The sequence below is a fragment of the Chrysoperla carnea genome, chromosome X, assembly GCF_905475395.1.
Source record: "Chrysoperla carnea chromosome X, inChrCarn1.1, whole genome shotgun sequence".
NCBI classification, from domain to species: domain Eukaryota; kingdom Metazoa; phylum Arthropoda; class Insecta; order Neuroptera; family Chrysopidae; genus Chrysoperla; species Chrysoperla carnea.
The window spans coordinates 21,979,459-22,002,926 of NC_058342.1; the positions used below are offsets into that span (position 1 = coordinate 21,979,459).

The following is a 23,468-nucleotide window of genomic DNA, read 5'->3' on the forward strand; positions in this document are numbered from 1 at the left end:
GTTATTAAATTTTTATTAATGAATAGGTGTTATAATATGTTGTTAATTAATTGTATTACATGGTTTTTTAATTTTTTAGATGGCTCCAAATAAAAAATGTAGTTGGTCACCACGAAAAATGAAACAAGCTGTGAAGGCTATACAAGATGGAGCTAAATTGAGAAAAACGGCTACTTTATATAATATTCCCGTAATGACACTATCAGATTATGTGAAGAAAGCAGGCAACTCTCGTTCTATCATTTTTAACAAAATGGGTAGAAAGCCAGTTTTTACAGCACAACAAGAAGCAGAAATAAAAGATCATATTCTGCTTTTAAGTAAGTTATTTTATGGATTGACACCAAATTCATTGAAGAGAGCTGTGTTTGAATATGCAGAAAGAAATAAAATAAAAAATCCATTTAACAAAGATGCAAGGGAAGCTGGAAAAGACTGGCTTTACGGTTTTCTCAAAAGAAACCCAGAAGTCTCTGTAAGACGCCCAGAAGCAACAAGTATAAATAGGATTCTTGCTTTCAATTCTCAAGAAATTAAATTGTATTTCGATAACTTGAAACAGATCATGATTAAACACAAGTTTCCTCCACACAGAATATTTAATGTGGATGAAACGGGCATAAATAGCGTTCATAGGCCTGATAAAATTCTTGCTGCAAAAGGGCTTAAGCAAGTTGGAGCAGCAACGAGTTGGGAAAGAGGAAAAAATATTACAATATGTTGTTGTATCAGTGTTACAGGCCAATACATCCCACCTATGATAATTTATCCCCGCCAGCGTATGCCAGCCAGTTTGGAAAGAGGAGGTCCAAATGGAAGCATTTATAAATGCTCCAAGTCTGGATGGATGAATGAGGAGCTATTTCTCGATTGGATCAAACATTTTAAAGAACATACAAGATCAACACTTGAGAATGAGGTGTTATTGATCCTCGATAATCACTCCAGTCATATTTCTTTAAATATATACCAGTACTGTCGTGAGAATGGCATCCATATGGTAACTTTACCACCACACACTTCCCATCGTACACAGCCCTTAGATTTAACTGTGTTTGGACCACTAAAAAGTGCATTACATAAGGAGTGCCAGACATATATGAATACGAACAACTATGAGAAGTTAACGCCTGTAGATCTCATTCCTCTGTTTACAAAAGCGTATCTTAAAATTGCCAATGCAGAAAAGGCTGTTAATGGGTTTAAAACTGCAGGAATTTGGCCTTTCGATTCGAATATTTTTGAACAATTGACTGAGGAAGGAAATGATGAACCATCACATGAAGCTATTTCACCAGAAGAAGCAATTCATTTAGCATCAGAGGTAGGTGAACTCATTTCACCAGAAGATGAAGTTAATTTAGAATCGGAGATACCATATGAACCCGTGTTTCCAGACAAAGCAGTCATTCATCCAGATAACCAGCAACCTAGTACATCAGGTATGAATAACGCAAGGCAGATTGTTGAAAATATTGAAGAAGAGATTATACAAACATCTTTCGAGGCTATTTCTCCATTACCAGACCAAAAAAAAAGGCAAGAAAAAGGGCAAGGTAAAAGAAAGCAGCACTCAATAGTTCTCACTTCCAGTCCAATGAAGACGTTCTTAGAAGATAAAGAAAATAAGCGAATTGTAAAAAAAGAAAACAAGCCGAAGAAACAGAAGATATGCAAAAAAAATAAAAAGGACTCTAAGAAAACACTTCAGAAAAAAACAAAAAAAGAAACTAAAAACTTTTCAACTTCATCGTCTGAAGATGAATTTTATGACGAAGGGCAATCAGGAGTGAATGAATTGTGTGTTATATGCCATGAATTTGGGAAGGATAAAGAATTGTGGTATAGATGTGTGTCCTGTGGCAAATGGGCACATGCTTTGTGCAGTGGAGCTAATTCTGCGGACAATTATGTATGTCTAATTTGTGAATAAATAAAATAATAGGTACCCACAGTTAATTAATTTTTTTTTTTTTGTATAAAAAACCTTCTTTCGGGCTATTTAGGGTCTTAAAATTATGTACGAAATTAGACGAACAAAGTACGGAATTAGACGCAAGTCTCGGGTAATTCCGTACAAATAACTTTTTTAAATATTTTGATTTTGACACTGTCATATTGGACACTCTCAATTATGGATTATTTATATAAAACTAGATTAAATTTAGGATGGTTTGATATATAATACATTGAATTCTATTAAGTAGTTTCGGAGAAATGCACGTTTAAAGTTAGGTGTACGGCAATACCCTCCGCTCCCCTATTATCTTCTTCTATTCCATATGATGAAGTTGTTTGCTTCAACCGACTGCTTGTTCTAGATTCAAAACTAATTAAGACAATAAATGACATGAGACGATGTTTTATTTTGATTTTCTAAGTCAGCTACATGATTAAATATAAAAAAAATTGTTTCTCAACTGCTGAATTTTTTTATTCTATTTTAATTGAAAAGAAAAATAATAAACCAATCTAGTAAACTGTCTACGAAAAAAAATTATGGATTAATTATTGACATATTTATTTCGAATATTTTGATTGCCATAGAATCCATGTTTGCGATCATCTTTCTATGACCACATTGATATGAAAAATATAAAATTTAGGTAAATTAATAGTCATTAAGCAAGAATATCCGTAGAACAAATAATTACTGTTATAAATAATTCATCTTATTTTTCGCTATTTAAAGTAAATGTGTACATATCAAAAATACTGTTTATTTACTGCTGTTATTATTTTTCTGTTTAAAATGAAGAATTTGGTAAGAAAAATGTTTATTTTGTATAGTAAATTGATTAAAAATCAAGTGAATAAAATTGAAAGAATCTAATTATTAATTAAAAAATAGATTTAAGCTAGTAAGAGGAGATTAATAAATGAAGAAATTCATGAAAATTCTTACCTGTTCATGTTGTCTTTTGAAACAAAAATCTACCTTCTGTATAATGACGATTATTTCAAATATGCCACTTTTTCAAATAATTTTTTATTATAGGAACACTTACACACTTTTAACAAAAATTATTATTCAACAATAATCACTTTTATTATACATAAAAATGTTTTTAGACATAAAAACAGTCTATAAACTAACGCTGCGTTCGATTGTGACTTACTGACTGGCTAAAGACATCGACAATTGCCGGGACGCTTAGCGTGATTCACACGCACAGCATTTGTTTACATCCTTATCTACTACGTATAAATATTTGTCTCAACACGTGTGCTCAACTTATCCCTCGTGCATATTTTACATGTATAAAAACGGTTTTCAGTCTTTTGTTCCACTATAATAAATAATTTAAATCTTTGGTTTCGAACATTTTAATAGTGTGTGATCATAGGTTGTTGTTGCAGTTTATTTAGCAAAAAAAATAATATTAAGGTATGTTGTTATTCAATCAAAAACATTTAGTTATGTTTAATTATATTAACAAGTTTTGTCAAATGTTTAGATAAGTATTACGGAAAAAATCTTGTTGAGATATGATTCTCTTTTATTATGAAATTATTTCTTTGTTAATAAAAAGTTTTTTTTAGAGAGGAAACTGATTTTCAGATAAAAAAATATAATTTTAACCTTTTAATCTAATTTATATGTAGCAAAAGTTTTTTATTATTCAAATTGTTTGGTGTTCACAAATTTTATGATTTTTATAGATTCATACGAAAGATATTTATTTAAATTAAACTTTCATAAGATTAGAATTTTGCAAGAATTTCCCTCACTATTCAATGTTCTGTTTTTGCTTATTATAAAACTTATATCGATTGATCCTTTTTAAGACTGATGAAAACACTCCACTGTTACAACAAGTAATCATGAAGAAACAGGTCATGAAAATGATAATTATGGGGTATACGAGGAATTTGCCAAGTAAGTATATCTAAAAATTTAATAATTATTACTAGTACAATTTAAATATAGTTTAAATAAAATATAAATTTTGCTAATTATTTTTACAGTAATCTTATCAATGTAGAATCATTTAATTTTGATGGAATTTCTCCCCAAGAGTACGAGGAACGTTCAAGGCTATATGCTTCAAAACTAAATAATCTAAAGTTTGATCCAATAGAACCAATGTGTTTATTAAACGATATTTCAAATCCGGAAATTATTTTGGCATCAGAGGCTATTGATCCGACGGACGAACAAATGGTAAATAAAATGACGATTTCTTGAAGTAATTATTAATTTTTAAAATGATTTTAGATTCGAGATATGCTCAAAATGGCAAATGAAGCCATGAAAGATTTGCAAGTCGAGCACAAAGAGGATATAATAGTTCAATTTCCATAGTAAATTTTCAGCTACTTAATCCATTACTTTTTAATTTATCATGACAACTAGTTTTTTACATAAAAAAAATGTATTAACTACTTTTATACTTTTATAAAATAAACAAATATTTATCTATTAATCTTATATTATTTCTAGGATGATTAGGGATCAACTCATCATGCCATTTATAAGTTTATTTCTGATCTTTTTTTTCTATAAAAATAAAGCAACTTCAAAATTTCAAATCTAACTTTTCAAATATTGACGAATTTAATAGTAAAAAATGATTATTAAAATAGTGATTACTATATTCATCAAAACGTTAATTAATGATTAATAAAAAAATTAAATTAAAAAAGAGAATACTTAGAAGATTGCAAATTAATTTTATTCCTGCAGATTATGGGAAATAAGTTGATTGCAGATCATTCAATAGCTTCAAATTTTCTTTTTTTTTTTTTATTTTTTTTTTTAAAAAGCGTATTTCCTCAATTTCACGTTCATCGATATGATTTCATCAAAACTGTATAAATCAGATTTTTTCATTATTATTAAATGTTCATACAACATCCTAGTTCCAATATTAATGATAAAAAATAGATGAGCACAAAATCTTGAAGTTTTTCATCTCATTGGAACGCGAAATATTTTTTTATGAAGCTGAGAGAATTTTTTGGGATCAGTCGGTCTAAAACAGAATCTACGTTTACTGATAAAAACTTGAACAGTAAACTTATATAAATGTATTTGTTATAGCAATTTTTATAATTACAGTGATACTGTTAGGACATGGACTGCCACATGTTTCTAATTTAAATTTAATGATTTGAGGATGAATATTCTTACTTTTAGCCAACTCATCAATAAATTTTAAATACTCCTCGAAATTTAAACCTTCTTTTCTAAAAAAGACATTATTTACTGTTATTACTACTATGATCACTACTTATCAAAATAATTCTTATAATAGTTTGGATAAAAGCAATTGTTAATGTACCAGTTGTTTTATATCAAATAATTAGACTATATGAATAGGATTAAGAATAAAAAAATCTCACTTAAATTTATTAAAATGTATTGCAGTATCAGCCGTTGTAATCTCAGATTTTATCACTTTTGCTCGTTTCATCCATTCGTCACTTTGATATAAATTTATAGAACTACCAGAAGATTGTTCTTTTCCTAATTTAGAATAATTAATAAAATTCTTTAATAACTCTGTTGACATCTTTTACACCCACAATTTTGACAAATAATTAAAAAATTTAGGTTACATGTAAATACTTATTTGTTCATTAAAAGAAATTTTTACTTTTTGTTTGTGTTTAGAAACAAATGATAGTCATATTTATCTGAAATTTATTTATAAACCTTGATAAAAATTAAATTAAATGAATACAAGTTAATAATGGGATAAATAATTATAGAAAATTATTTCAAATACAGAAACTCGTTATTTCTTTCGATAGAGTATTAATTCAACTGATAAGACTTTATCTCAACTGTAATAATCGTTTTTAATATGATGAAATCGGTCTCGGGAAATTATCATGAAAAAAATAGTATAATTTCATTTGCCAAACATATTACCTCTAAGTTTTTGAATTATCATCCAATCTTCTGTGCTCAATATAAAATTATATCAACAATTGTAAGAAGATAAATAGATTACAAAATATTTATATGCATGGACTTCAAGATATTTGAAAAATAAACTGAGTGAACGCCGAGAACTAAATTCAATCATAGAAAAACTAGAAAGTATCTGATATCTATAGATTCATTAGGGGTAATAACAGAGAACATTTCATATTTACCAGTGGCTTCAAAAGATGTGGCAACAAGGCTGGAGGCACAATTGTATATAACGTAGCATTATGTTAGCGATGTGTATCGGAGGCCACTTACCATATTAATTATTGCAATTTTTACATACATTATTTTGTTAAATAATTTACCCCTCTGATTGAAATTTTATTTAAAACACCAAACGTAGCTTTTATTGATGTTTTATACATTTCTAAACATTTTTTGTCAGGGGGAGGCTTGAACGCCTGTTGTGTATATGGAGGCAAATAAGATATCAGGGTACATATATATATATATATATATATATATATATATATATATATATATATATATATATATATATATATCGCTGGTCCGGAAGAAAAACGACACAAGTCTAAAAACCACTATTTTAACCTTTTGGTGCCAAGCGACTTCAAAAAAATAACTTTTTGTGCTAGAAAAACGTCACAATATTAGTGTTCTTTTTCGGCGCCATGGAGCAGTTATGTCGTTTATCATTATGGTGTGAACCGTTCCCCACTTAGGAAGAAGAACGACACACATCAGTTGTGCTTAAGACCTACTAATGAATGTACATGCATAATGTCGAGAAAAACGACACAAGTTGGTAAGTTGTATTTTTTTAAATAAATAATCATGTTTTATAATCGACAAAAACGACACAATTTGGGTTATGTCGTTTTTCATGATGCACAAGTTACATTATTACTATTTCTTGTACACACATACGTAAATATGACGTTTTTCTTGTGAAATGTCTACTATTATATGAGTAATATTCCGGATTAATCTCAAAAAGTGTCGTTTTTAGTGATTATGTTTTTAATAAACGAAAAAGTTATTGTTATTTTTGTGACGTATACTCAGCTCCAAAGAAAAAAACCGACAATAAAAAAAAACCATTTACAAAAAACTCGATTTGGATAGTCTGTGTAAGAATTTTTAGACTTTTAGTTAATAATTGCTTTAATATAATTAATTATGAATAAAATTCTTGCTAACTAACTATATAAAAATTCATATGCAGACAATCGAAATCGAGTTCTTTGTAAATAGGGTTTTTTTTAGTGTCGGTTTTCTTTGGAGCTGAGTATACATAGGAAATAATTGTAGTCAAGTCTTATGGAATAATGACCAGTATTTGCACATTTTTCAGGAAATCCAAGCGAGCGAAGTAAACTTCTTATGCTACTTGCTAAGAAGAATATGCAATGGACAATAAAGGGTGATAGTACAAACCTGGAAAGTAAACGCATTATGGCGGTCCTTTCTACCGGACAAGCAGGTAATAAATTTGAATCCATTTGCCTTTAGGTTGGCATTTCTTCCTTACATGGTTCGGTATTTTAAAAACCAATGCGTAATTCTTACAGAGACCGATGAGACTGCCCTTACGGAAACTTTGCCGATCGGAGTGACTTCAACAACAGTTTCAGAACTTCAGTCTCACGAAGCAATGAACGAGAGTGGAAAGTCTGATCTCACAGAAACTTCTGAGGCTACGATGTTTTCTGTGGCACCAGTTCCTAAACAAGGGCTTGCTCCCGATACAAGTGATAAAAGCGATTTTAGTGACGATGATAGCGTGAAGGACCCAGACTTTCTTGTCCCTAAGGATGACATGCCACCTTCTGATGTCACCACTGATGATACTGATATTGATGATGATAATAATGTGGTAATTCCGAAGAAGAGAAAAACAAATTCTGCGACTGAAATAGTTCAGAAAGGAAGAAAAAGAGTTCGACATGAAGAGAAGTGGAAGAAGACGAAAGCTAAATTACTTAAGGCACATGGAAAAAGTTACACATCGTTCGGCAAAAGTACAAGTATAGTTTTAGCCAAAGAAATCGGCCCTGTTTGTGAAAATAAATGCAGACTAAAATGCTACCAAAATATGAAAGATGAAGATAGGACCCACATCTTTCAATCTTTCTATGCTTTAGGAAGCACTGAACGACAGCACAGCTTTATATCGTCCAGTATTGAGGAAATACACCCCAAATACGAGTATAAGCGAGAAAACAGCAAGCGAATTCCCAATAACGCATTTTTTCTCCATACTCGAGACAATGTACGTGTGAGAGTTTGCAAGACTTTCTTTAAGAACACACTTTCAATTACTGATCGGCCAATACGGACGATTTTGACAAAAAAGAGTTCTTATGTGTTTCAAGACAATCGTGGTAGGCATGGAAACCACAAAACTGTTCCTGAAGAGATAAAACAGTCCATTAGGAACCACATTGACAAAATCCCACGCATTGAAAGCCATTACTGCAGGGCAGATTCTAAAAAAACTTACATTGAAGGAGGAAAAACAATTAGAGACTTACACAGGGATTACTTAGAGGAGTGTCGTGAAAATAAAAAAACACCTGGAAATTACGTTATGTATTCGCGAATATTTAATGAGGAGTACAACATGGCTTTTTTTGTTCCTAAGAAGGATCAGTGTGAACTGTGCACATCCTACCAACATGCCGAAGATGAAGCTAAAGCCAAAATGCAAGAAAATTACGAAACTCATTTGATGGAAAAAGAATTATCCCGACAAGAAAAGACAACAGACAAGAATGGTGAATCTACCGTTGCTGTTTACGATCTACAAGCAGTGCTACCTTGCCCAATTGGTCAAACTTCCCCATTTTATTACGTTAGTAAATTAGCGGTGTATAATTTCACAATTTGCAATATTAAAAACAATGAGGTGCACTGCTACACCTGGCATGAAGGAGAAGCACATAGGGGAGCAATAGAAATAGGGAGTTGTGTCCTAAGCTATTTGTCTCTCTTAAATAACAAGAGTACTGCTCCAGAAGACGTAATTTTTTACAGTGACAATTGCGCAGGCCAACAAAAGAATCAATTTATTATAGGCATGTACCTATATGCTATTCAAAAGTTTCCAAATATTAGAAGCATTTCTCACAAATATCTCATAACTGGCCATACGCAAAATGAAGGCGACGCTGCTCACTCTATTATTGAACGGCAAGTTGCCAGAGCTAGAAAAGCAGGGCCTATCTATTTACCGGATCAGTATTACACCCTTATAAGAACAGCCAAGAAAACAGGAGACCCCTATATTGTTCATGAATTATGCCACAAAGATTTTATAGATATAAAGCAACTGACGAAAGATCAAGGAATCCAAATTAAAATACCTTTAAAAGATATTAAAATTTTAAAAGTAATCAAAGAAGAGCCAAACACTGTATATTATAAAACATCTTTTGGGTTCCCTGAATATGATGAAATAACTGTCAGCAAGAGAACGCGATCACAGAATGTTAAAGCAAAGCCAGCCTACCACACGAAGGTCGGAATTACCGATTCGAAGAAAAGGGGACTTCTTTCATTAATAGAAAAAAATTGTGTACCTCAGTGCTATAACAATTTCTACAGTAGTTTGTAAAGAATTAAAATGAATTTCCTTGTACTAAGGCCCCTATCAGACGCTACGTCTTTTCGCCGTGCGCCGTGTAATTTTATGTGATTTTATATTGTGATGTGTAACAATTTTATGTGATTTTTACAACAATAAAAAGATAGCCTATTTAAAAGCATTATTTCTTCCTAATTTTTTAGAGATTACTACAGACAAAATAAGTAGGTAGGTAAGTAAAGGGCAGACAAATTACTCTGCAGTCCTGAAGATCATTTTTTTGGCATAATCTTTCGTCATAAGTGCTGTCTTATGTTCAGATATGAAAGCATGAAAAACGTCACAAGTCAAAGTTGGTTGACTAATTTTATTCCCCATCTCACAATTTTCATTATTAAAAGTTGAAAACATCGTAACCGCATTTCAATAGTATATCCTTAATTTTAATCGCCTAAGGGTTCCGCAAAAATTCTTATCATTAGCTGTACAAAAAAAAAAGATTATATAATAAACTTAAATGTCTCCTCCTGAAAAATGTATCATTTTGACTTGTGCCATTTTTCTTCCGGACCAGCGATATATATATATATATATATATATATTGGTGCATCGAATTTCTAACGCAGATTCCCTGAACTGAATTATTTGAGAATTGCCAACTAATCAAATTCTCTTAATAATATCCCGAATAAATTCATTTTTTATAAATTCTTTCTCAAGATGATTTTTGCATGATTGTATTTATTTTAATATAAATAGAATTATTTTTTCTAGCTTGAGTTAGTCTTTCATTCAAGTGAACTTGATAATTTTTGTTTTATAATTTTGATAAGTAATAAAAAAAAATAAAAAAAATGTCAACACCACTATGTTTGTATCTATATTATTTAGTGTCAACAAGTATGTTTAAAATTTTATTGTTAACTAATAAATTATTAATTATAATTTTTTGTTTTTAAGTGCAAATAGGAAATGCTAGAGACACCATAATATGGATGATTGAGGGGGATTACCCGCATGAGTGTAGGCTATATGAGGTGGCCTACTTAATAACTTTCAGTAAGTCTCAATTTTTTTTTTTTTTTAGAATAATTTATTAAAGGTTTTTTATTATTTTTAGCGCCGGATAATTATCTTGTTAGGGCAATGGAAATTGCCCAACAATTAGTTGAAGATAAAATTCAACAAGAGATTGAAAGTGAGTTATTTGTATGCTTTTTTTCTTTTTTGTATGATTTCTAATGTTTTTTTATTTTTCAGGTTAATATTTATGATATATTTTTATATGTATTTTTTTATTTATATTTTTTTATATGTATTGTTTTATACTTTTATATGTATTGTTTTATACTTTTATATGTATTTTTTTTTTTTTTTATTTTTTTTTTAAATATTAAATACATGAAAAAAATTTAATTTTTTTATTAAAATAAAACCTTCTTACATTACATTACATTTAAAATATTGGGTTGTTATTTACAATATTTCTGCATTTTGCAAATATTGACAAGAAAAAGAATCCATATTCTGTATCTGTTGCATACATAATTACAAGAAATTACCGTATGTTGTATTAGAATTATCCCATGAGATTAATCCACAACGGCTTCTGAATTTAATGAACAAATAGCACTAGACATAGTGGGCCCTCTTCCCCTAACTAGAAATGGTAATCGATTTATACTTACCATTCAGGATAGCTTAACTAAATTTATCCAAACTTATGTCCTCCCTGACCATAACGCTGAAACGACAGCCATACATTTTATTAAATATTGCACGATTTTTGGATTCCCCTCATATATTCTGACCGACCAAGGCTCAGAATTCACTTCTAAACTTTTCAAGGAAATTACCAAATTTCTTTCGGTACACCACAAGTTATCCAGCCCATATAGACCACAGACGAACGGGTCATTAGAACGTATTCACCTCACCCTTAAGGATTACCTGAAATGTTATATAAATACAAGTCATTATAACTGGGACGAACTACTTTCACTTGCTACATTTTCTTACAATTCCCATCGACACTCTTCAACCGGTGAATTACCCTACAAATTGGTATACGGTATTGAGCCTAACGTACCAACCTCAATATCAAACCCAAAAATAAAACCCAATTATCAGGAACTTACTCGCGATATCACCTCCAAACTAAAGAAAATTAGAGAAACGGCCAAGGAAAACCTAATAAAAGCCAAACATCAGAATAAAATACATTATGACAAAACTCATCACAATGAAGCTAAATTTTATAACGGACAATTAGTACTACTGTACGACAAATTATCGAAACTTCAATATAAAAAACTTAACCCGAATTACAAAGGACCATATAAAATAATACAAGTTCATCCTAATCATACAGCCTCTTTGGAAATAACGAAAAACAAATTCAGGACGTATCACTTGATTTTTTGAAACAATTCCTCTCAGACACAACGAGACCCTAAATTACAACAATGGTTAAACTCGTGTTCGCTCTTATAATGCTCTCAATCCTTAGTCATTTTCCCGTCTCTACTTCAAGATTATTGACACCCGACAGACCAAGCCACATTACAAAAGTAAACTCAACTTCCGGACTCTTTTATAAATTAATGGGATCTACTCAACTTACTAATTCCAATTACAAGCTAGTAAATTTCTATAACTTTTCCATTATAGAAGAACAAATGGAGCTTATAGAAAAACATTACGAAAAATCAATGAATCTTTGTCACTTAATAACGTTACAAACCCTGAATCGATTCTTTTGTATTCAAGAATTAAAAATACTTCAGGATCGAATGACTGACACCAAACGAAACATTAGGACGTTAACGCATCATTTTCAAGCGGAAACCCGAGTCAAGCGTGGAATACTGAATGGAGTGTCGTATCCACTTAAATGGCTTTTCGGTATACCAAACGCGGACGACAACGAGTTTTACGCTAACTAGATCAAAAACTTGATAAGTGATCAACGACAAACACACACCCTAATGCAAGAACAGATACACGTAATAGAATCAACTATCAAAGACTTTAATGACAATGTGACAAATTTAAAAACAAACGACGAAACATTGAACAAAAATCTTTTATTATTTAATGAATTTTCAAGGAATATCACGGACTCAGTTAACAGAGACGATATAGAATTATCCGTGATAGACCACATTTGTTTACTGAACCAATTAACTTCCCAACTTACAATAACCGTGGACAGATATCTACTTAGCCTTACTCTTATTCGACACGGTATTATTGACTATAACACTATCAACCCGACGGTACTTTTTAATGAATCACAAAAATTATCCCAAAGTTATAAATTACCACTCCCAATAATCTTGTCCAACATCGAAAGCTACTACGATATAATGACTATAAAATCCTTAATCTTTAACAACGTACTATATGTTCAGATAGAAATTCCTGTAGAAATTATAGATAGAAAAGATTCCTGTAGAAATAGAAATTCTGTAGGCTGACGATCTGCAGTTAATAACAGAATACCGTGTATATATATTGGTGCATCGAATTTCTAACACAATCCTGAATAAATTCTTTCTCAAGATGACTTTTGCAGGATTGCATTTATTTTAATATAAATAGAATTATTTTTTCTAGTTAAACATAAAAGTTAATTTTTTTAAAATGGAGCAAGTTCAAATGTATCATCAAATTTATTATTTAATATCAACAAGTATGTTTAAAATTTTAGTGTTAACTAATAAATTATTAATTATAATTTTTTGTGTTTTTAAGTGCAAATTCAAACGGCAGTACAAGTTCTGCAGGTGTATATCAATGAGGGTATAATCCACGAGTGTGGATTATACCAAATAATATATTTATTAGCATTTAGTAAGTCTTAATTGTTTTTTTCTTAAGATAATTTATTAATGAGTTTTTATTATTTTAGAACTGGATAATTATATCAATATGGCCCTAGAAATTACTATAAATTTAATCAGACAGCATGAGGGAAATAATGTGAAGTGAGTACTTTATATGTTCAATTTTATTTTAAAATTTCTAATGTTTTTTGTTTTTATTTTTCAGGTTAATATTTATGATATATTTTTTATTAATTAATATTTATGATATATTTTATATTTTTATATGTATTGGTTTTTTAAATACATGAAGAAAATTTTAAATTTTTTTTTTTTTTATTAAAATAAAACCTTCTTACATTACATTACATTTAAAATATTACATCTGTTGCATACATAATTATTCAAAATAATTATCATCTGGACCATTAGAATTATTCTATGAGATAAATTCATTTGGTTGATGAGGCTCTAGTTGTTCAACATTGGGTTAAACAGGTCTGTATCTAGGATATGTAAATTTAGAACAGCGTTTGCTCATGGTTTTCATTCATCATGGACACCGGAAATATTCACCAATCGCGAGGTGAAACATCCCAATTACAAACCTAAGAACATGTTTACTGAATGACTACAACAACGATGATATAAAGGGCGGTTTCTATGCGGTTGCTAAGAATTACAAAAAGTTCACAATCCAAAGTGGATCGCTTTTGTGAACATATTTGTGTTTTAAAAAAGGAAATGTATTTTTTAATATGAATATATATTAGACTAGGTTAATATGATCATGAAATTTTATTGAAGCAATTTTTAACTAACACAAAACAATATAAAAATATTGTTGTAATACAAATGTTTTTTTTTGATTCATGTTTATTACTCAAAATTACTTGATGGTGTGAATATAATTGTCACAAACAAGGTGTATTTATAACCTGAAAATAAGGTGGTGAGGTCATTTCATAGATAAAACAAAACAATGATTAATTAAATTATAGTTTGACCTGTTTAATACTGGTCTGTATCTGTTTAATACTGGTTTTAACCTGTTTAATACTGGTCTGTATCTGCTTACAAACCCAAGAACATATTTACTGAAGGACTACAACAACGATGATATAAAGGGTGGTTTCTATGCTGAAGAATTACAAAAAGTTTACGATCCAAACATTAATTTAGTGGAAAAGGTCTTAGCTAAACGTGGATCCAAATTTAAAGTCCGGTGGTTAGGGTTCGACTCTTTACATGATTCATATATTGATAAAAAAAAAGTCTCCTTTTATAGTGGAACGAATTTTTATTGTAAGTTTCTTATTTAAAAAAACAGTGTTGTATTATAAATATTTAAAAATAAAAATACATAGAGTTTATAAAATGATTTTTTATTCAGAAATTTCTGATGTATTTAATACAAAACGTCTGTTGTATTAGAATTACCCATGGGATTAATTCGCTTGGTTGATCAGGCTCTATTTGTTCAATATTGGGTTGATCTGGTTGCCATCTTCGTTAACATCGTCTTCGAATAGGCGCAGCGTTAATTGTTGACTTCTTCCAATTTTCTCCTCCACCCTCAAATACCCCGGTTTCGTGTTAAATAATTTAATCATATTGTCCGTCAACACTGCAAACCTAGATGGTAGAAAAACTCCCTCGTTTTCTGTACCATCTAGGCTTATATCCAGTAAAACTTTTATTGATGGCCCATGTTTCGTTAGAATCCGCTCCATTTTTAGTATTTTTAATTTTTTTTTCAGTGGCAAGTCGTCCATTTTTATGCATGGTCGCACTAAACAACTATCTAATAATTTTAATTCTGCTCTATTCATTTTGATTAATATTATGAATATTTTATGAAAACTGATATTACCGTAATGTCGAGCGCCTTTTTTATATGATTACCACCACTCCAAAAATCCCCCACCAGCAGAAATTATTATCTAATCTCATAACGTGTAAAATTATTTTAAGATCTAATGCGATTCAAACAAGTTTAAACATGTATTTTTATCATGTAAATTTCAAGTGTCATATTACATTGCTGAATCATATAAAAATATTAACATCCGGTCACGTGTCTTGAATTTTATCATGTATATTTAAGGTGTCAAATTACATTTGCCGAATCATTCAACATATTCTTGAGAATTGCTGACTAATAATATTCTTTTCTTGGAATGCAGACTTGCAAATTATTATCTAACACGTTCAAGTGTCATATTACATTGTTGATTCATAAAAAAATATTAACATCCGGTCACGTGTCTTGACACGTGTAAAATTATTTTAAGTCGATTCAAACAAGTTTGAACTTGTAACAGGATGATGATATCATATTTTTCAAGGTCAAATCTATTTCAACATAAAAAAAATAAACATCCGGTCACATGTCCTTGAACGATTTTTATCATGTAAATTTCAAGTGTCATATTACATTGCTGATTCATAAAAAAATATTAACATCCGGTCACGTGTCTTGACACGTGTAAGATCAAAGTCGATTCAAACAAGTTTGAACTTGTAACAGGATGATGATATCATATTTTTCAAGGTCAAATCTATTTCAACATATTCTTGAGAATTGCTGACTAATGTCAACGTCCCGCTCTCCGTTCACTCCCCATCACTATTGGTCAAGCCCCGTTTATATCATTCCTCACCCCCACCACACCTCCCGACGCCATCTTGATTTACTATTGGCCAATGACGTCATCTATCCCCTCCAACTTCGCATTCAACCGAGGTTTCCAACATTCACCTAGGTTTGCCCTTTTTGGAAAAGTGTACCATCCAACTGCGCTGAAAGTGGGCTGACTATACTACTTATCCGCTTATCCAAAATGCTAAAATTATATTTTATTTTTACATGCGATAACAGGTTGTGATGTACATTTTCAAAAGGCAATGAGTGCTTCTCATGCCATTGATACTATCAATCGTAAAATGAAGTCAGCTGTTTCTCCTGATCCTATTCAACTGCAATTGCAATTGCGTACTGAAAAAAATGATATTTGGAATTATCATGACGATCTTGTAAAAAAAACGGGTGCAGCAAAAAATAGCACCGATGGTTTAACTTTTGAATTAAAGCAGTATTTGTCTCAACTAGTCATTTCAAGGACTGAAGATTCTTTAAAACATTGGAATTTACTGCAACCTAGTTATCCGAATTTGTACAATGTTGCAATTGAATATTTGTGCGTCGTTGGAACTTCTGTACCGAGTGAACGTCTTTTTTAGACGACTGGAATTATTAAAACTGACGATCGGAATCGATTGTCTCCAAATCATCTTAATGAATTATTATTTTCAAGTAGTTTAAGTGCTGAAGACTGGAATTTATAATTTTGAGTGAATTTTTCATACTGGAATTGATAATTTTGAGTGAATTTTTCAGACTGGAATTGATAATTTTGAGTTAATTTTTCGGTTAGTTTTCATATTGATTGTTAATAAAATCTGTATTTTATTTACATAATGTTTTATTTATTTAATTAAAAAATTTCACTTAGTAAATAATGTTAAGATTTTTGAATTTTCGCTCCAATTTTAACACTCGATATCAAAAATCGATATATCGATATTTTATTTGGAATATCGATAGACCGATAGTATGAAATTCAAATAATCGATGTTACAATATCGATATTTTTTTTAATATCGCCCACCCCTAATGATTAACTCTTTTATCATATAGGGACGATATCATTTTGTATAAATTAAAACGGTCACTTGGTTTGACAAATTGTGTAGATTTGGTATGAACTTATTGTAATTTTTTTTAATACAACTATTTTCGTATTTGTTAAATGCGGTGCACGATTTGTTGAATCAAGTCACTAAGTTAAATTTACGATTCTGTTCTTTGCTTTTGTACATATTATCTTTATGAATAATTATGAAGGAATACTTGTTACGAAATTGAATTAACATTTTATTTTAAGAATAAAACTCAAAATAATTAAAAATTTAAATACTGGTTTTTAATATATATTATCTGTTGATTCACGTTTATATTTCAGATTAATTAATTTCACGCTTCCACCTAAATATTTATTTATGAATTGAACTTGTTACATATATGAGATTGAATACAGTTAACTCGTAGCTTGAGTAATCAAGTTCGAGAGAATATCTCGGTTAACTACCATTCTCATTAGTACTTGTTCATTTCACCCCATTCTTAAAGATATCAAGTAATTTTAGTTTGATCTTCACTATCTGCTTAACTTCTTTTACTATCCCATCGTTTCAAATTTAATACCAGAGCGCTACAGAATTAATAGTAGATTTTTCTAAAATAATTACTCACAGCGTATCAAAATTGGTAACATAGCGCGTACCAATCGTATCATGCTCTACTAAAGCACGTAATATGTTGAAAAGATACAACCCTAACAAACCACATAAATCAGGTTATAAGGTCTTTGTATTGTGTGGCGTTTCAGGCTTTGCTTACAAAACACAAATAGAAACCGGCAAGCAAAATATTGTTCTGGATGAAGAGCCTCATCTAACGTAGTCATGAGGTTAGCGCGTATGATTCCAAGACACCAGAACTACAGGCTATATTTTGACAATTATTTCACGTCTCTCCGTCTATTGGAATATCTAACCAAAGAAGGTATCCTCAGTCTTGGCACAGTGAGAAGAAATAGAATAGCGGATTGTAAGCTGTCATCAGAAAAGATAATTATGAAAAAAGAAAGAGGGTATTCAGAAGAGTATGTAGCTGACGTCAATGGCATCGATGTCTCAATTGTTTCCTGGAAGGACAACAAAATTGTCAATCTGGCTTCCACATTCGCTGGGCAAAAGCCTGAAACCGAAGTTCGAAGATGGGATAAACAAAATTCAAGATATGTCAACATAAAAAGACCCAATGTGGTTGGAGAGTACAATCGTCATGTGGGTGGCGTCGACCTTCTTGACAGCATCATGGGCATCTATAAGATACGGTTGCGAAGCAAGCGATGGCATATGCGTCTTTTTTATCACTACTTGGACCTCACGATCGCCAATGCATGGCTACTTTACAAAAGAGTTGCTAAATACAAAAACCTTGAAGGGTCCGACCGCTTACGATCAGCAGACTTTTGCCTCAATGTTGCGGAGACCCTTTACAAAATGGGTATAAAGCCAAATTTGCTAAATCTATTTTAAACTACAGCTTTGATATTCTACACAACAGATCGATATTTTCCCAAAATCCCTTAGCCGCGAAATTGAAGAAAACTTCGAATATATCACGGAACGTGTAAATTCTTGTATAAAATATATTTCTAGATTGAAAATAGAAAATGGGCGCTCTGTGATTTATTCTGAAAGAAAAGTTGGAATTTTTGGATTTATCATCTGCTTGATTAATGCAATCGAATTATTTGAAGTTATAAATTTAAAAAAAAGAAAAAAAGAAAAAAAAAGGAATATAAAAAAAAACGATAATGAGGAGTATTACAGGAATGATTAAATATTTGACAACGATTAAGCCATCGAGTCGATGTTCACTCAATAGCCGTGATGTATATGAGTATCGTAGGATCATCTGTTCCCTGTGAGCGCCTTTTTTCGCTTGCCGGCAACATCGCAAGTGATGAGCGGAACCGCTTGGATCCCATTAGACTTGACAAATTGTTGTTTTTAAAAAGCTTAGATATGAAGCATTGGGAACTATAAGCTATGTTATCTACCCTCTTAACTTTTTAATGTAACAAATACATTTAGAAAATAAATGTCTTCTTTTATATCTGATCTGATATTTTGATATGGTAATAAAAATAATTGTAATTATCGAATTCCCTGAACTAAAAAATTCTTGATTTTCTGATAAGAGATCCCAGAGATTGTTTATTATGGTATCATTCTTGTTTTTCATAAAATGGATCTAAATTTACATTGTAAATAAAAATTTGAAAAAAATTGATTTTTTAGAAATCGATTTTTTAGACCTCGATTTTTTTATGAATCGATTTATCAGGTTACGATTCGAATCGATTTAAAAATCGATCTTTTTTGGAAAGAATCGCCATCCCTACCATCGACTGGAATAGTAGAGATGACGAGGAAAATAGCAAAAATATCGACGATAATGAGGAAGTTGGACGTAATTGGTGGTTTGTCCATGGTCCATGACATTTGATGGTGCTGCCGTGAACATAAGTATGTGAACTGTGTTAAAAGCCAATTTCGAATATGGTACCAAAAATTTCCAGCCATGATTTTCACATCCCGTGACCAAAGAAAAAGTAATTACTGCAAAAACCTTTGGGATTTCTCATCTGCTTGATTAATGCAATCGAATTATTTTAAGTTAACACACATTTCGATACATTTTAACATCCAAACTTAACTAAGATGATTTGGAAGTATTTTTTAGTGCGCTGCGCGGTAAGAGTAGGTTTAATAACAACCATACTGCGTATCAATTCAAAAACGCTTTTAGAAGACTTATTAGTTGACATCAAATCGAAGGTTCACTACGCGGAAATTGTATTCATTTTGAAGGGCTTGAAATTCTCCAATAGTGGAAAAAAACCTTTGCCCGAGCTCTCTTTTATGCGAAAAGTGTTTCTGAGGTAGAAAAAAACAAAAATATTGACCACGATTACATACATACTGGGTTAAATACTATTCAAGCTCTAAAGGGGATTTAGAATGAATTAAATGAAAAAAAAATATTTTCATTTTAAAGACAAGGTGCTTGCTGTAAGTAAAATTAAGTAAAATTATTATTGGAAAATTTTTTAGGTATGTAAATAAAATTTCTTATTTTTATCACAATTCTTAATTTTTTTTTTTTTTTTTTTGGAGCACGGTCAGACAATATGATGCTGCAAACACCAATCCGAACTGCGAAGAAATTTATGAGAGCGGTTAAAACCGCCACCGCTTAATAAATAAATAATTCAAGTTCCCAGAAAATCTTAAAGATACTTTGTTGAAATAAAAAACATTACAAATAATTCAGTAATTTTATATTCAAATGAATTGATAGATATTGAAGAAAGTTCATTTGAATCTACTGCTTATTTATTTACATTCTTTATACAGAAATAGAAAATTTTTTCATGCCAACTTTGCTCTGAAAGTTTTTCAACGTCGTTATAGGAATGGTTTTGATGAATTTGTAGTGACCATTCCTAATATACAGTATTCAAAAGGAATAACGATTACCGAACACACATAGCGAACAAGGAACACGCGCGCTATACATGCGGTGCTCAGTCCCGTATATACAACTAGGATAAGATTTTAGTTCACAGAAGCCATCGCCTGTGGCGCTAGCAATCTAGTCGACAAAATTTGGCACTTTTTATCACAATAATCACATGAAAAATCCTTTTCTCCAGTATTCGTTTATGTTGAACTAAATTAGATTTCCAGGTAAAGAAGGTTTTTCTGTAGGCTCTATTTATGCAACGTTTGAGAATAGTACAGAGATAATGTGTATAGGAACTTTTTTACGTCACTGAATACGTACCTAAAATATTTACTATTTTTGCTGAAACACCATGTCTAAATATAAATATATATTTACACAATTCCAAATTGTTTGATTTGATTTATTTAAATTTATTAATAATTTACAAGCGACTTCACTTATAAGAATTCAATTTTTATATTTTATACTATTTTTCAGGGTGAAATGATCGATGAAATTGAAGACGAGGAAACAATGTCAAATGTAGTTAATGCCCGGAATTTTTGGAGGCTGTCGCCGAAAAAAATAGAGTAATTCTAGCAGAAGATGTAAGTATTTATTCCTTAATTACTTATATAGTACACATATTATTTGAATATTTTGAGGACTAATACAAAATTGGTAAAAATGATGTAATAAGTGAATTCACAATCGGTATTGGTGCTTTCTTCTTTCTAAAAGCGTAATTTTTTGAAACCGACTTGCTTACTAAAAAACGTACTTTATTTTAAAGTAAGTCAACCGCTTGAATACTTTATTTTATTTTTGTTTTATACCTTTTATTTTATTTTTTTATATTTATTTTGAAAATTATTCGATTCAAACACTTTCTAATTTTTACTGATTTCAAATAATTTATAACGCAAATAAAAATTAAATACGTGGGTTAATATTGTATATATATATATATATATATTGGTGCATCGAATTTCTAACGCAGATTCCCTGAACTGAATTATTTGAGAATTGCCAACTAATCAAATTCTCTTAATAATATCCCGAATAAATTCATTTTTAATAAATTCTTTCTCAGGATGATTTTTGCATGATTGTATTTATTTTAATATAAATAGAATTATTTTTTCTAGCTTGAGTTAGTCTTTCATTCATTTCAAATTGAAGTTTATAATTTTTGAAGTTTTTTTTTTGAAAAAATGTCATCATCATTATATTTATATTTGTACTATTTAGTATCAACAAGTATGTTTAAAATTTTATTGTTAACTAATAAATTATTAATTATAATTTTTTGTTTTTAAGTGCAAATAGGAAATGCTAGAGACGCAATAATATGGATGATCGAGGGAGATCAACATGAGTGTAGGTTGTATGAGATGGCCTATTTACTAACGTTCAGTAAGTCTCAGTTTTTTTTTATTTTTTTTAGAATAATTTATTAAAGGTTTTTTATTATTTTTAATGCCGGATAATTATCTTGTTAGGGCAATGGAAATTGTCCAACAATTAGTTGAAGATAAAATTCAACAAGAGATTGAAAGTGAGTTATTTGTATGCCTTGTTAGGGGTAGGGGGTGCAACTTAAAAAAGTCAAATGGAAACCTCCAATTTTTTTTGCAGATTCAGATTTGTCAAAATTGTGAATTAGATATATTTATGCAAAAATATAGTCTTATCAAATCGTGATAAAAGATTAGTGAAACTTAATAATAATTTATGGTACCCATTACCAAATTTATCATCATGGATTTTTATTTGTGTTGTCACTAAATCTGTGACGGTCAATTGTGATGATTTGACTTTTGATTTGAAATTAAACAACACTTGAATATTTAAATTAGAAAATGAAAATTGTAAGGCGTATACTTCTTTTGTGGAGTTACAACCGAAACGTGTCAGGAATAATATCTTAGAAGTTGACTTTATTCCCGAATTGTACATTCAAAAATTTAACATTAGTAAATATGTTTCATTTTTAGAAAACAGTTCGATTAATACAAATATGTCATTCAAATATAAACATATTAGTTTTGAAAATATAAACGAAGTCAGTCATAGATTCACTGACTTAGATAAGTCCATGGATATTTTAAAATTTAATAACGATCACAGTAATGTGACTTCGCAACAATCGTATTTAATTTATATTATCATAACACTAGTAATTGTAATATTAATATATTTAATCATTTCTAGAATTAAGAAATATTGTAAACATTTAAACTGAAGGAAACCAAAATCGAAATACGAAGATACAGTAATACTCCCTCGACTTCAGAAGATCTTGGAAAAACTAAATTATTCGCGAAGAAAAATTCTTCTAAGTAGAATAACTTTTTTTATAGGGCAGAAGTGTTATGGTCCCATGACATTCGTATTATCACTCGGTAGTAAATCGCTCTGTAGTAGTTTATAAGTCAGTATGTTGTTCTCGTGTATTTTGTATAAATTGCAGGTTTACGTAAAACACACAATATTTTACAATATTATGAAAATTAACAGACTCCGCTTTCTGGTATCAAAACTTGTGGCATTTACACGTGTCACTTGAATTTATGGTCAAATATGAATACACGAGGATGATTGTCTACAGACGCCATTGAAATGTTGCTTCCGTTCAGCCGCGTATATATGTCAAAGTTTTCTGACGCTTGGGGAATTCGTTAGTTGCATTTGTAAGAGATCCATTCGTTTTGCGGATCCATTAGTAAAATTCTTTGGCAACATTCGTTGTAGAACCATTCGTTTTTCAGTTCTACTAGTAAAGCAAATTAATTCATTCATTCATTTTCGGTTTCGATTGAAATACTTCAAACACAATTTTATTGTAAATAAATAATTCATCAAATAAAGAATAGTAAAAACTATTACTACAATATATATTCACTCACTATTTATAGTAAAAACTATTACTTAATTATAAACAAAGTTTTGTTTAATATTATTATTATTTTTTATATTTATTTAAACTGACATAAATTTAATAATTTT

General features: G+C 30.2%; 1 protein-coding gene across 1 annotated transcript; it reads left to right on the forward strand.

Moving 5' to 3' along the window:
• Positions 1–6,455: 6,455 nt before the first annotated feature.
• Positions 6,456–9,595, forward strand: LOC123302679. Its single transcript, XM_044885720.1, has 3 exons — positions 6,456–6,707; positions 7,257–7,385; positions 7,474–9,595. Exons 1-3 carry the CDS (start codon positions 6,683–6,685, stop codon positions 9,516–9,518), a joined length of 2,199 nt encoding a protein of 732 aa, XP_044741655.1. The 5' UTR covers positions 6,456–6,682; the 3' UTR covers positions 9,519–9,595.
• The last annotated feature ends 13,873 nt before the right edge of the window (positions 9,596–23,468 follow it).

What these genes read in the sequence shown, in the direction of transcription:
- LOC123302679 (XM_044885720.1), top strand. Translation starts at nt 6,683, where the DNA reads ATGTCGAGAAAAACGACACAAGTTG. An exon ending in GAGAAAAACGACACAAGTTG is followed by an intron (nt 6,708 to 7,256) that starts GTAAGTTGTATT and finishes CACATTTTTCAG; the next exon opens with GAAATCCAAGCGAGCGAAGT. An exon ending in CCTTTCTACCGGACAAGCAG is followed by an intron (nt 7,386 to 7,473) that starts GTAATAAATTTG and finishes TAATTCTTACAG; the next exon opens with AGACCGATGAGACTGCCCTT.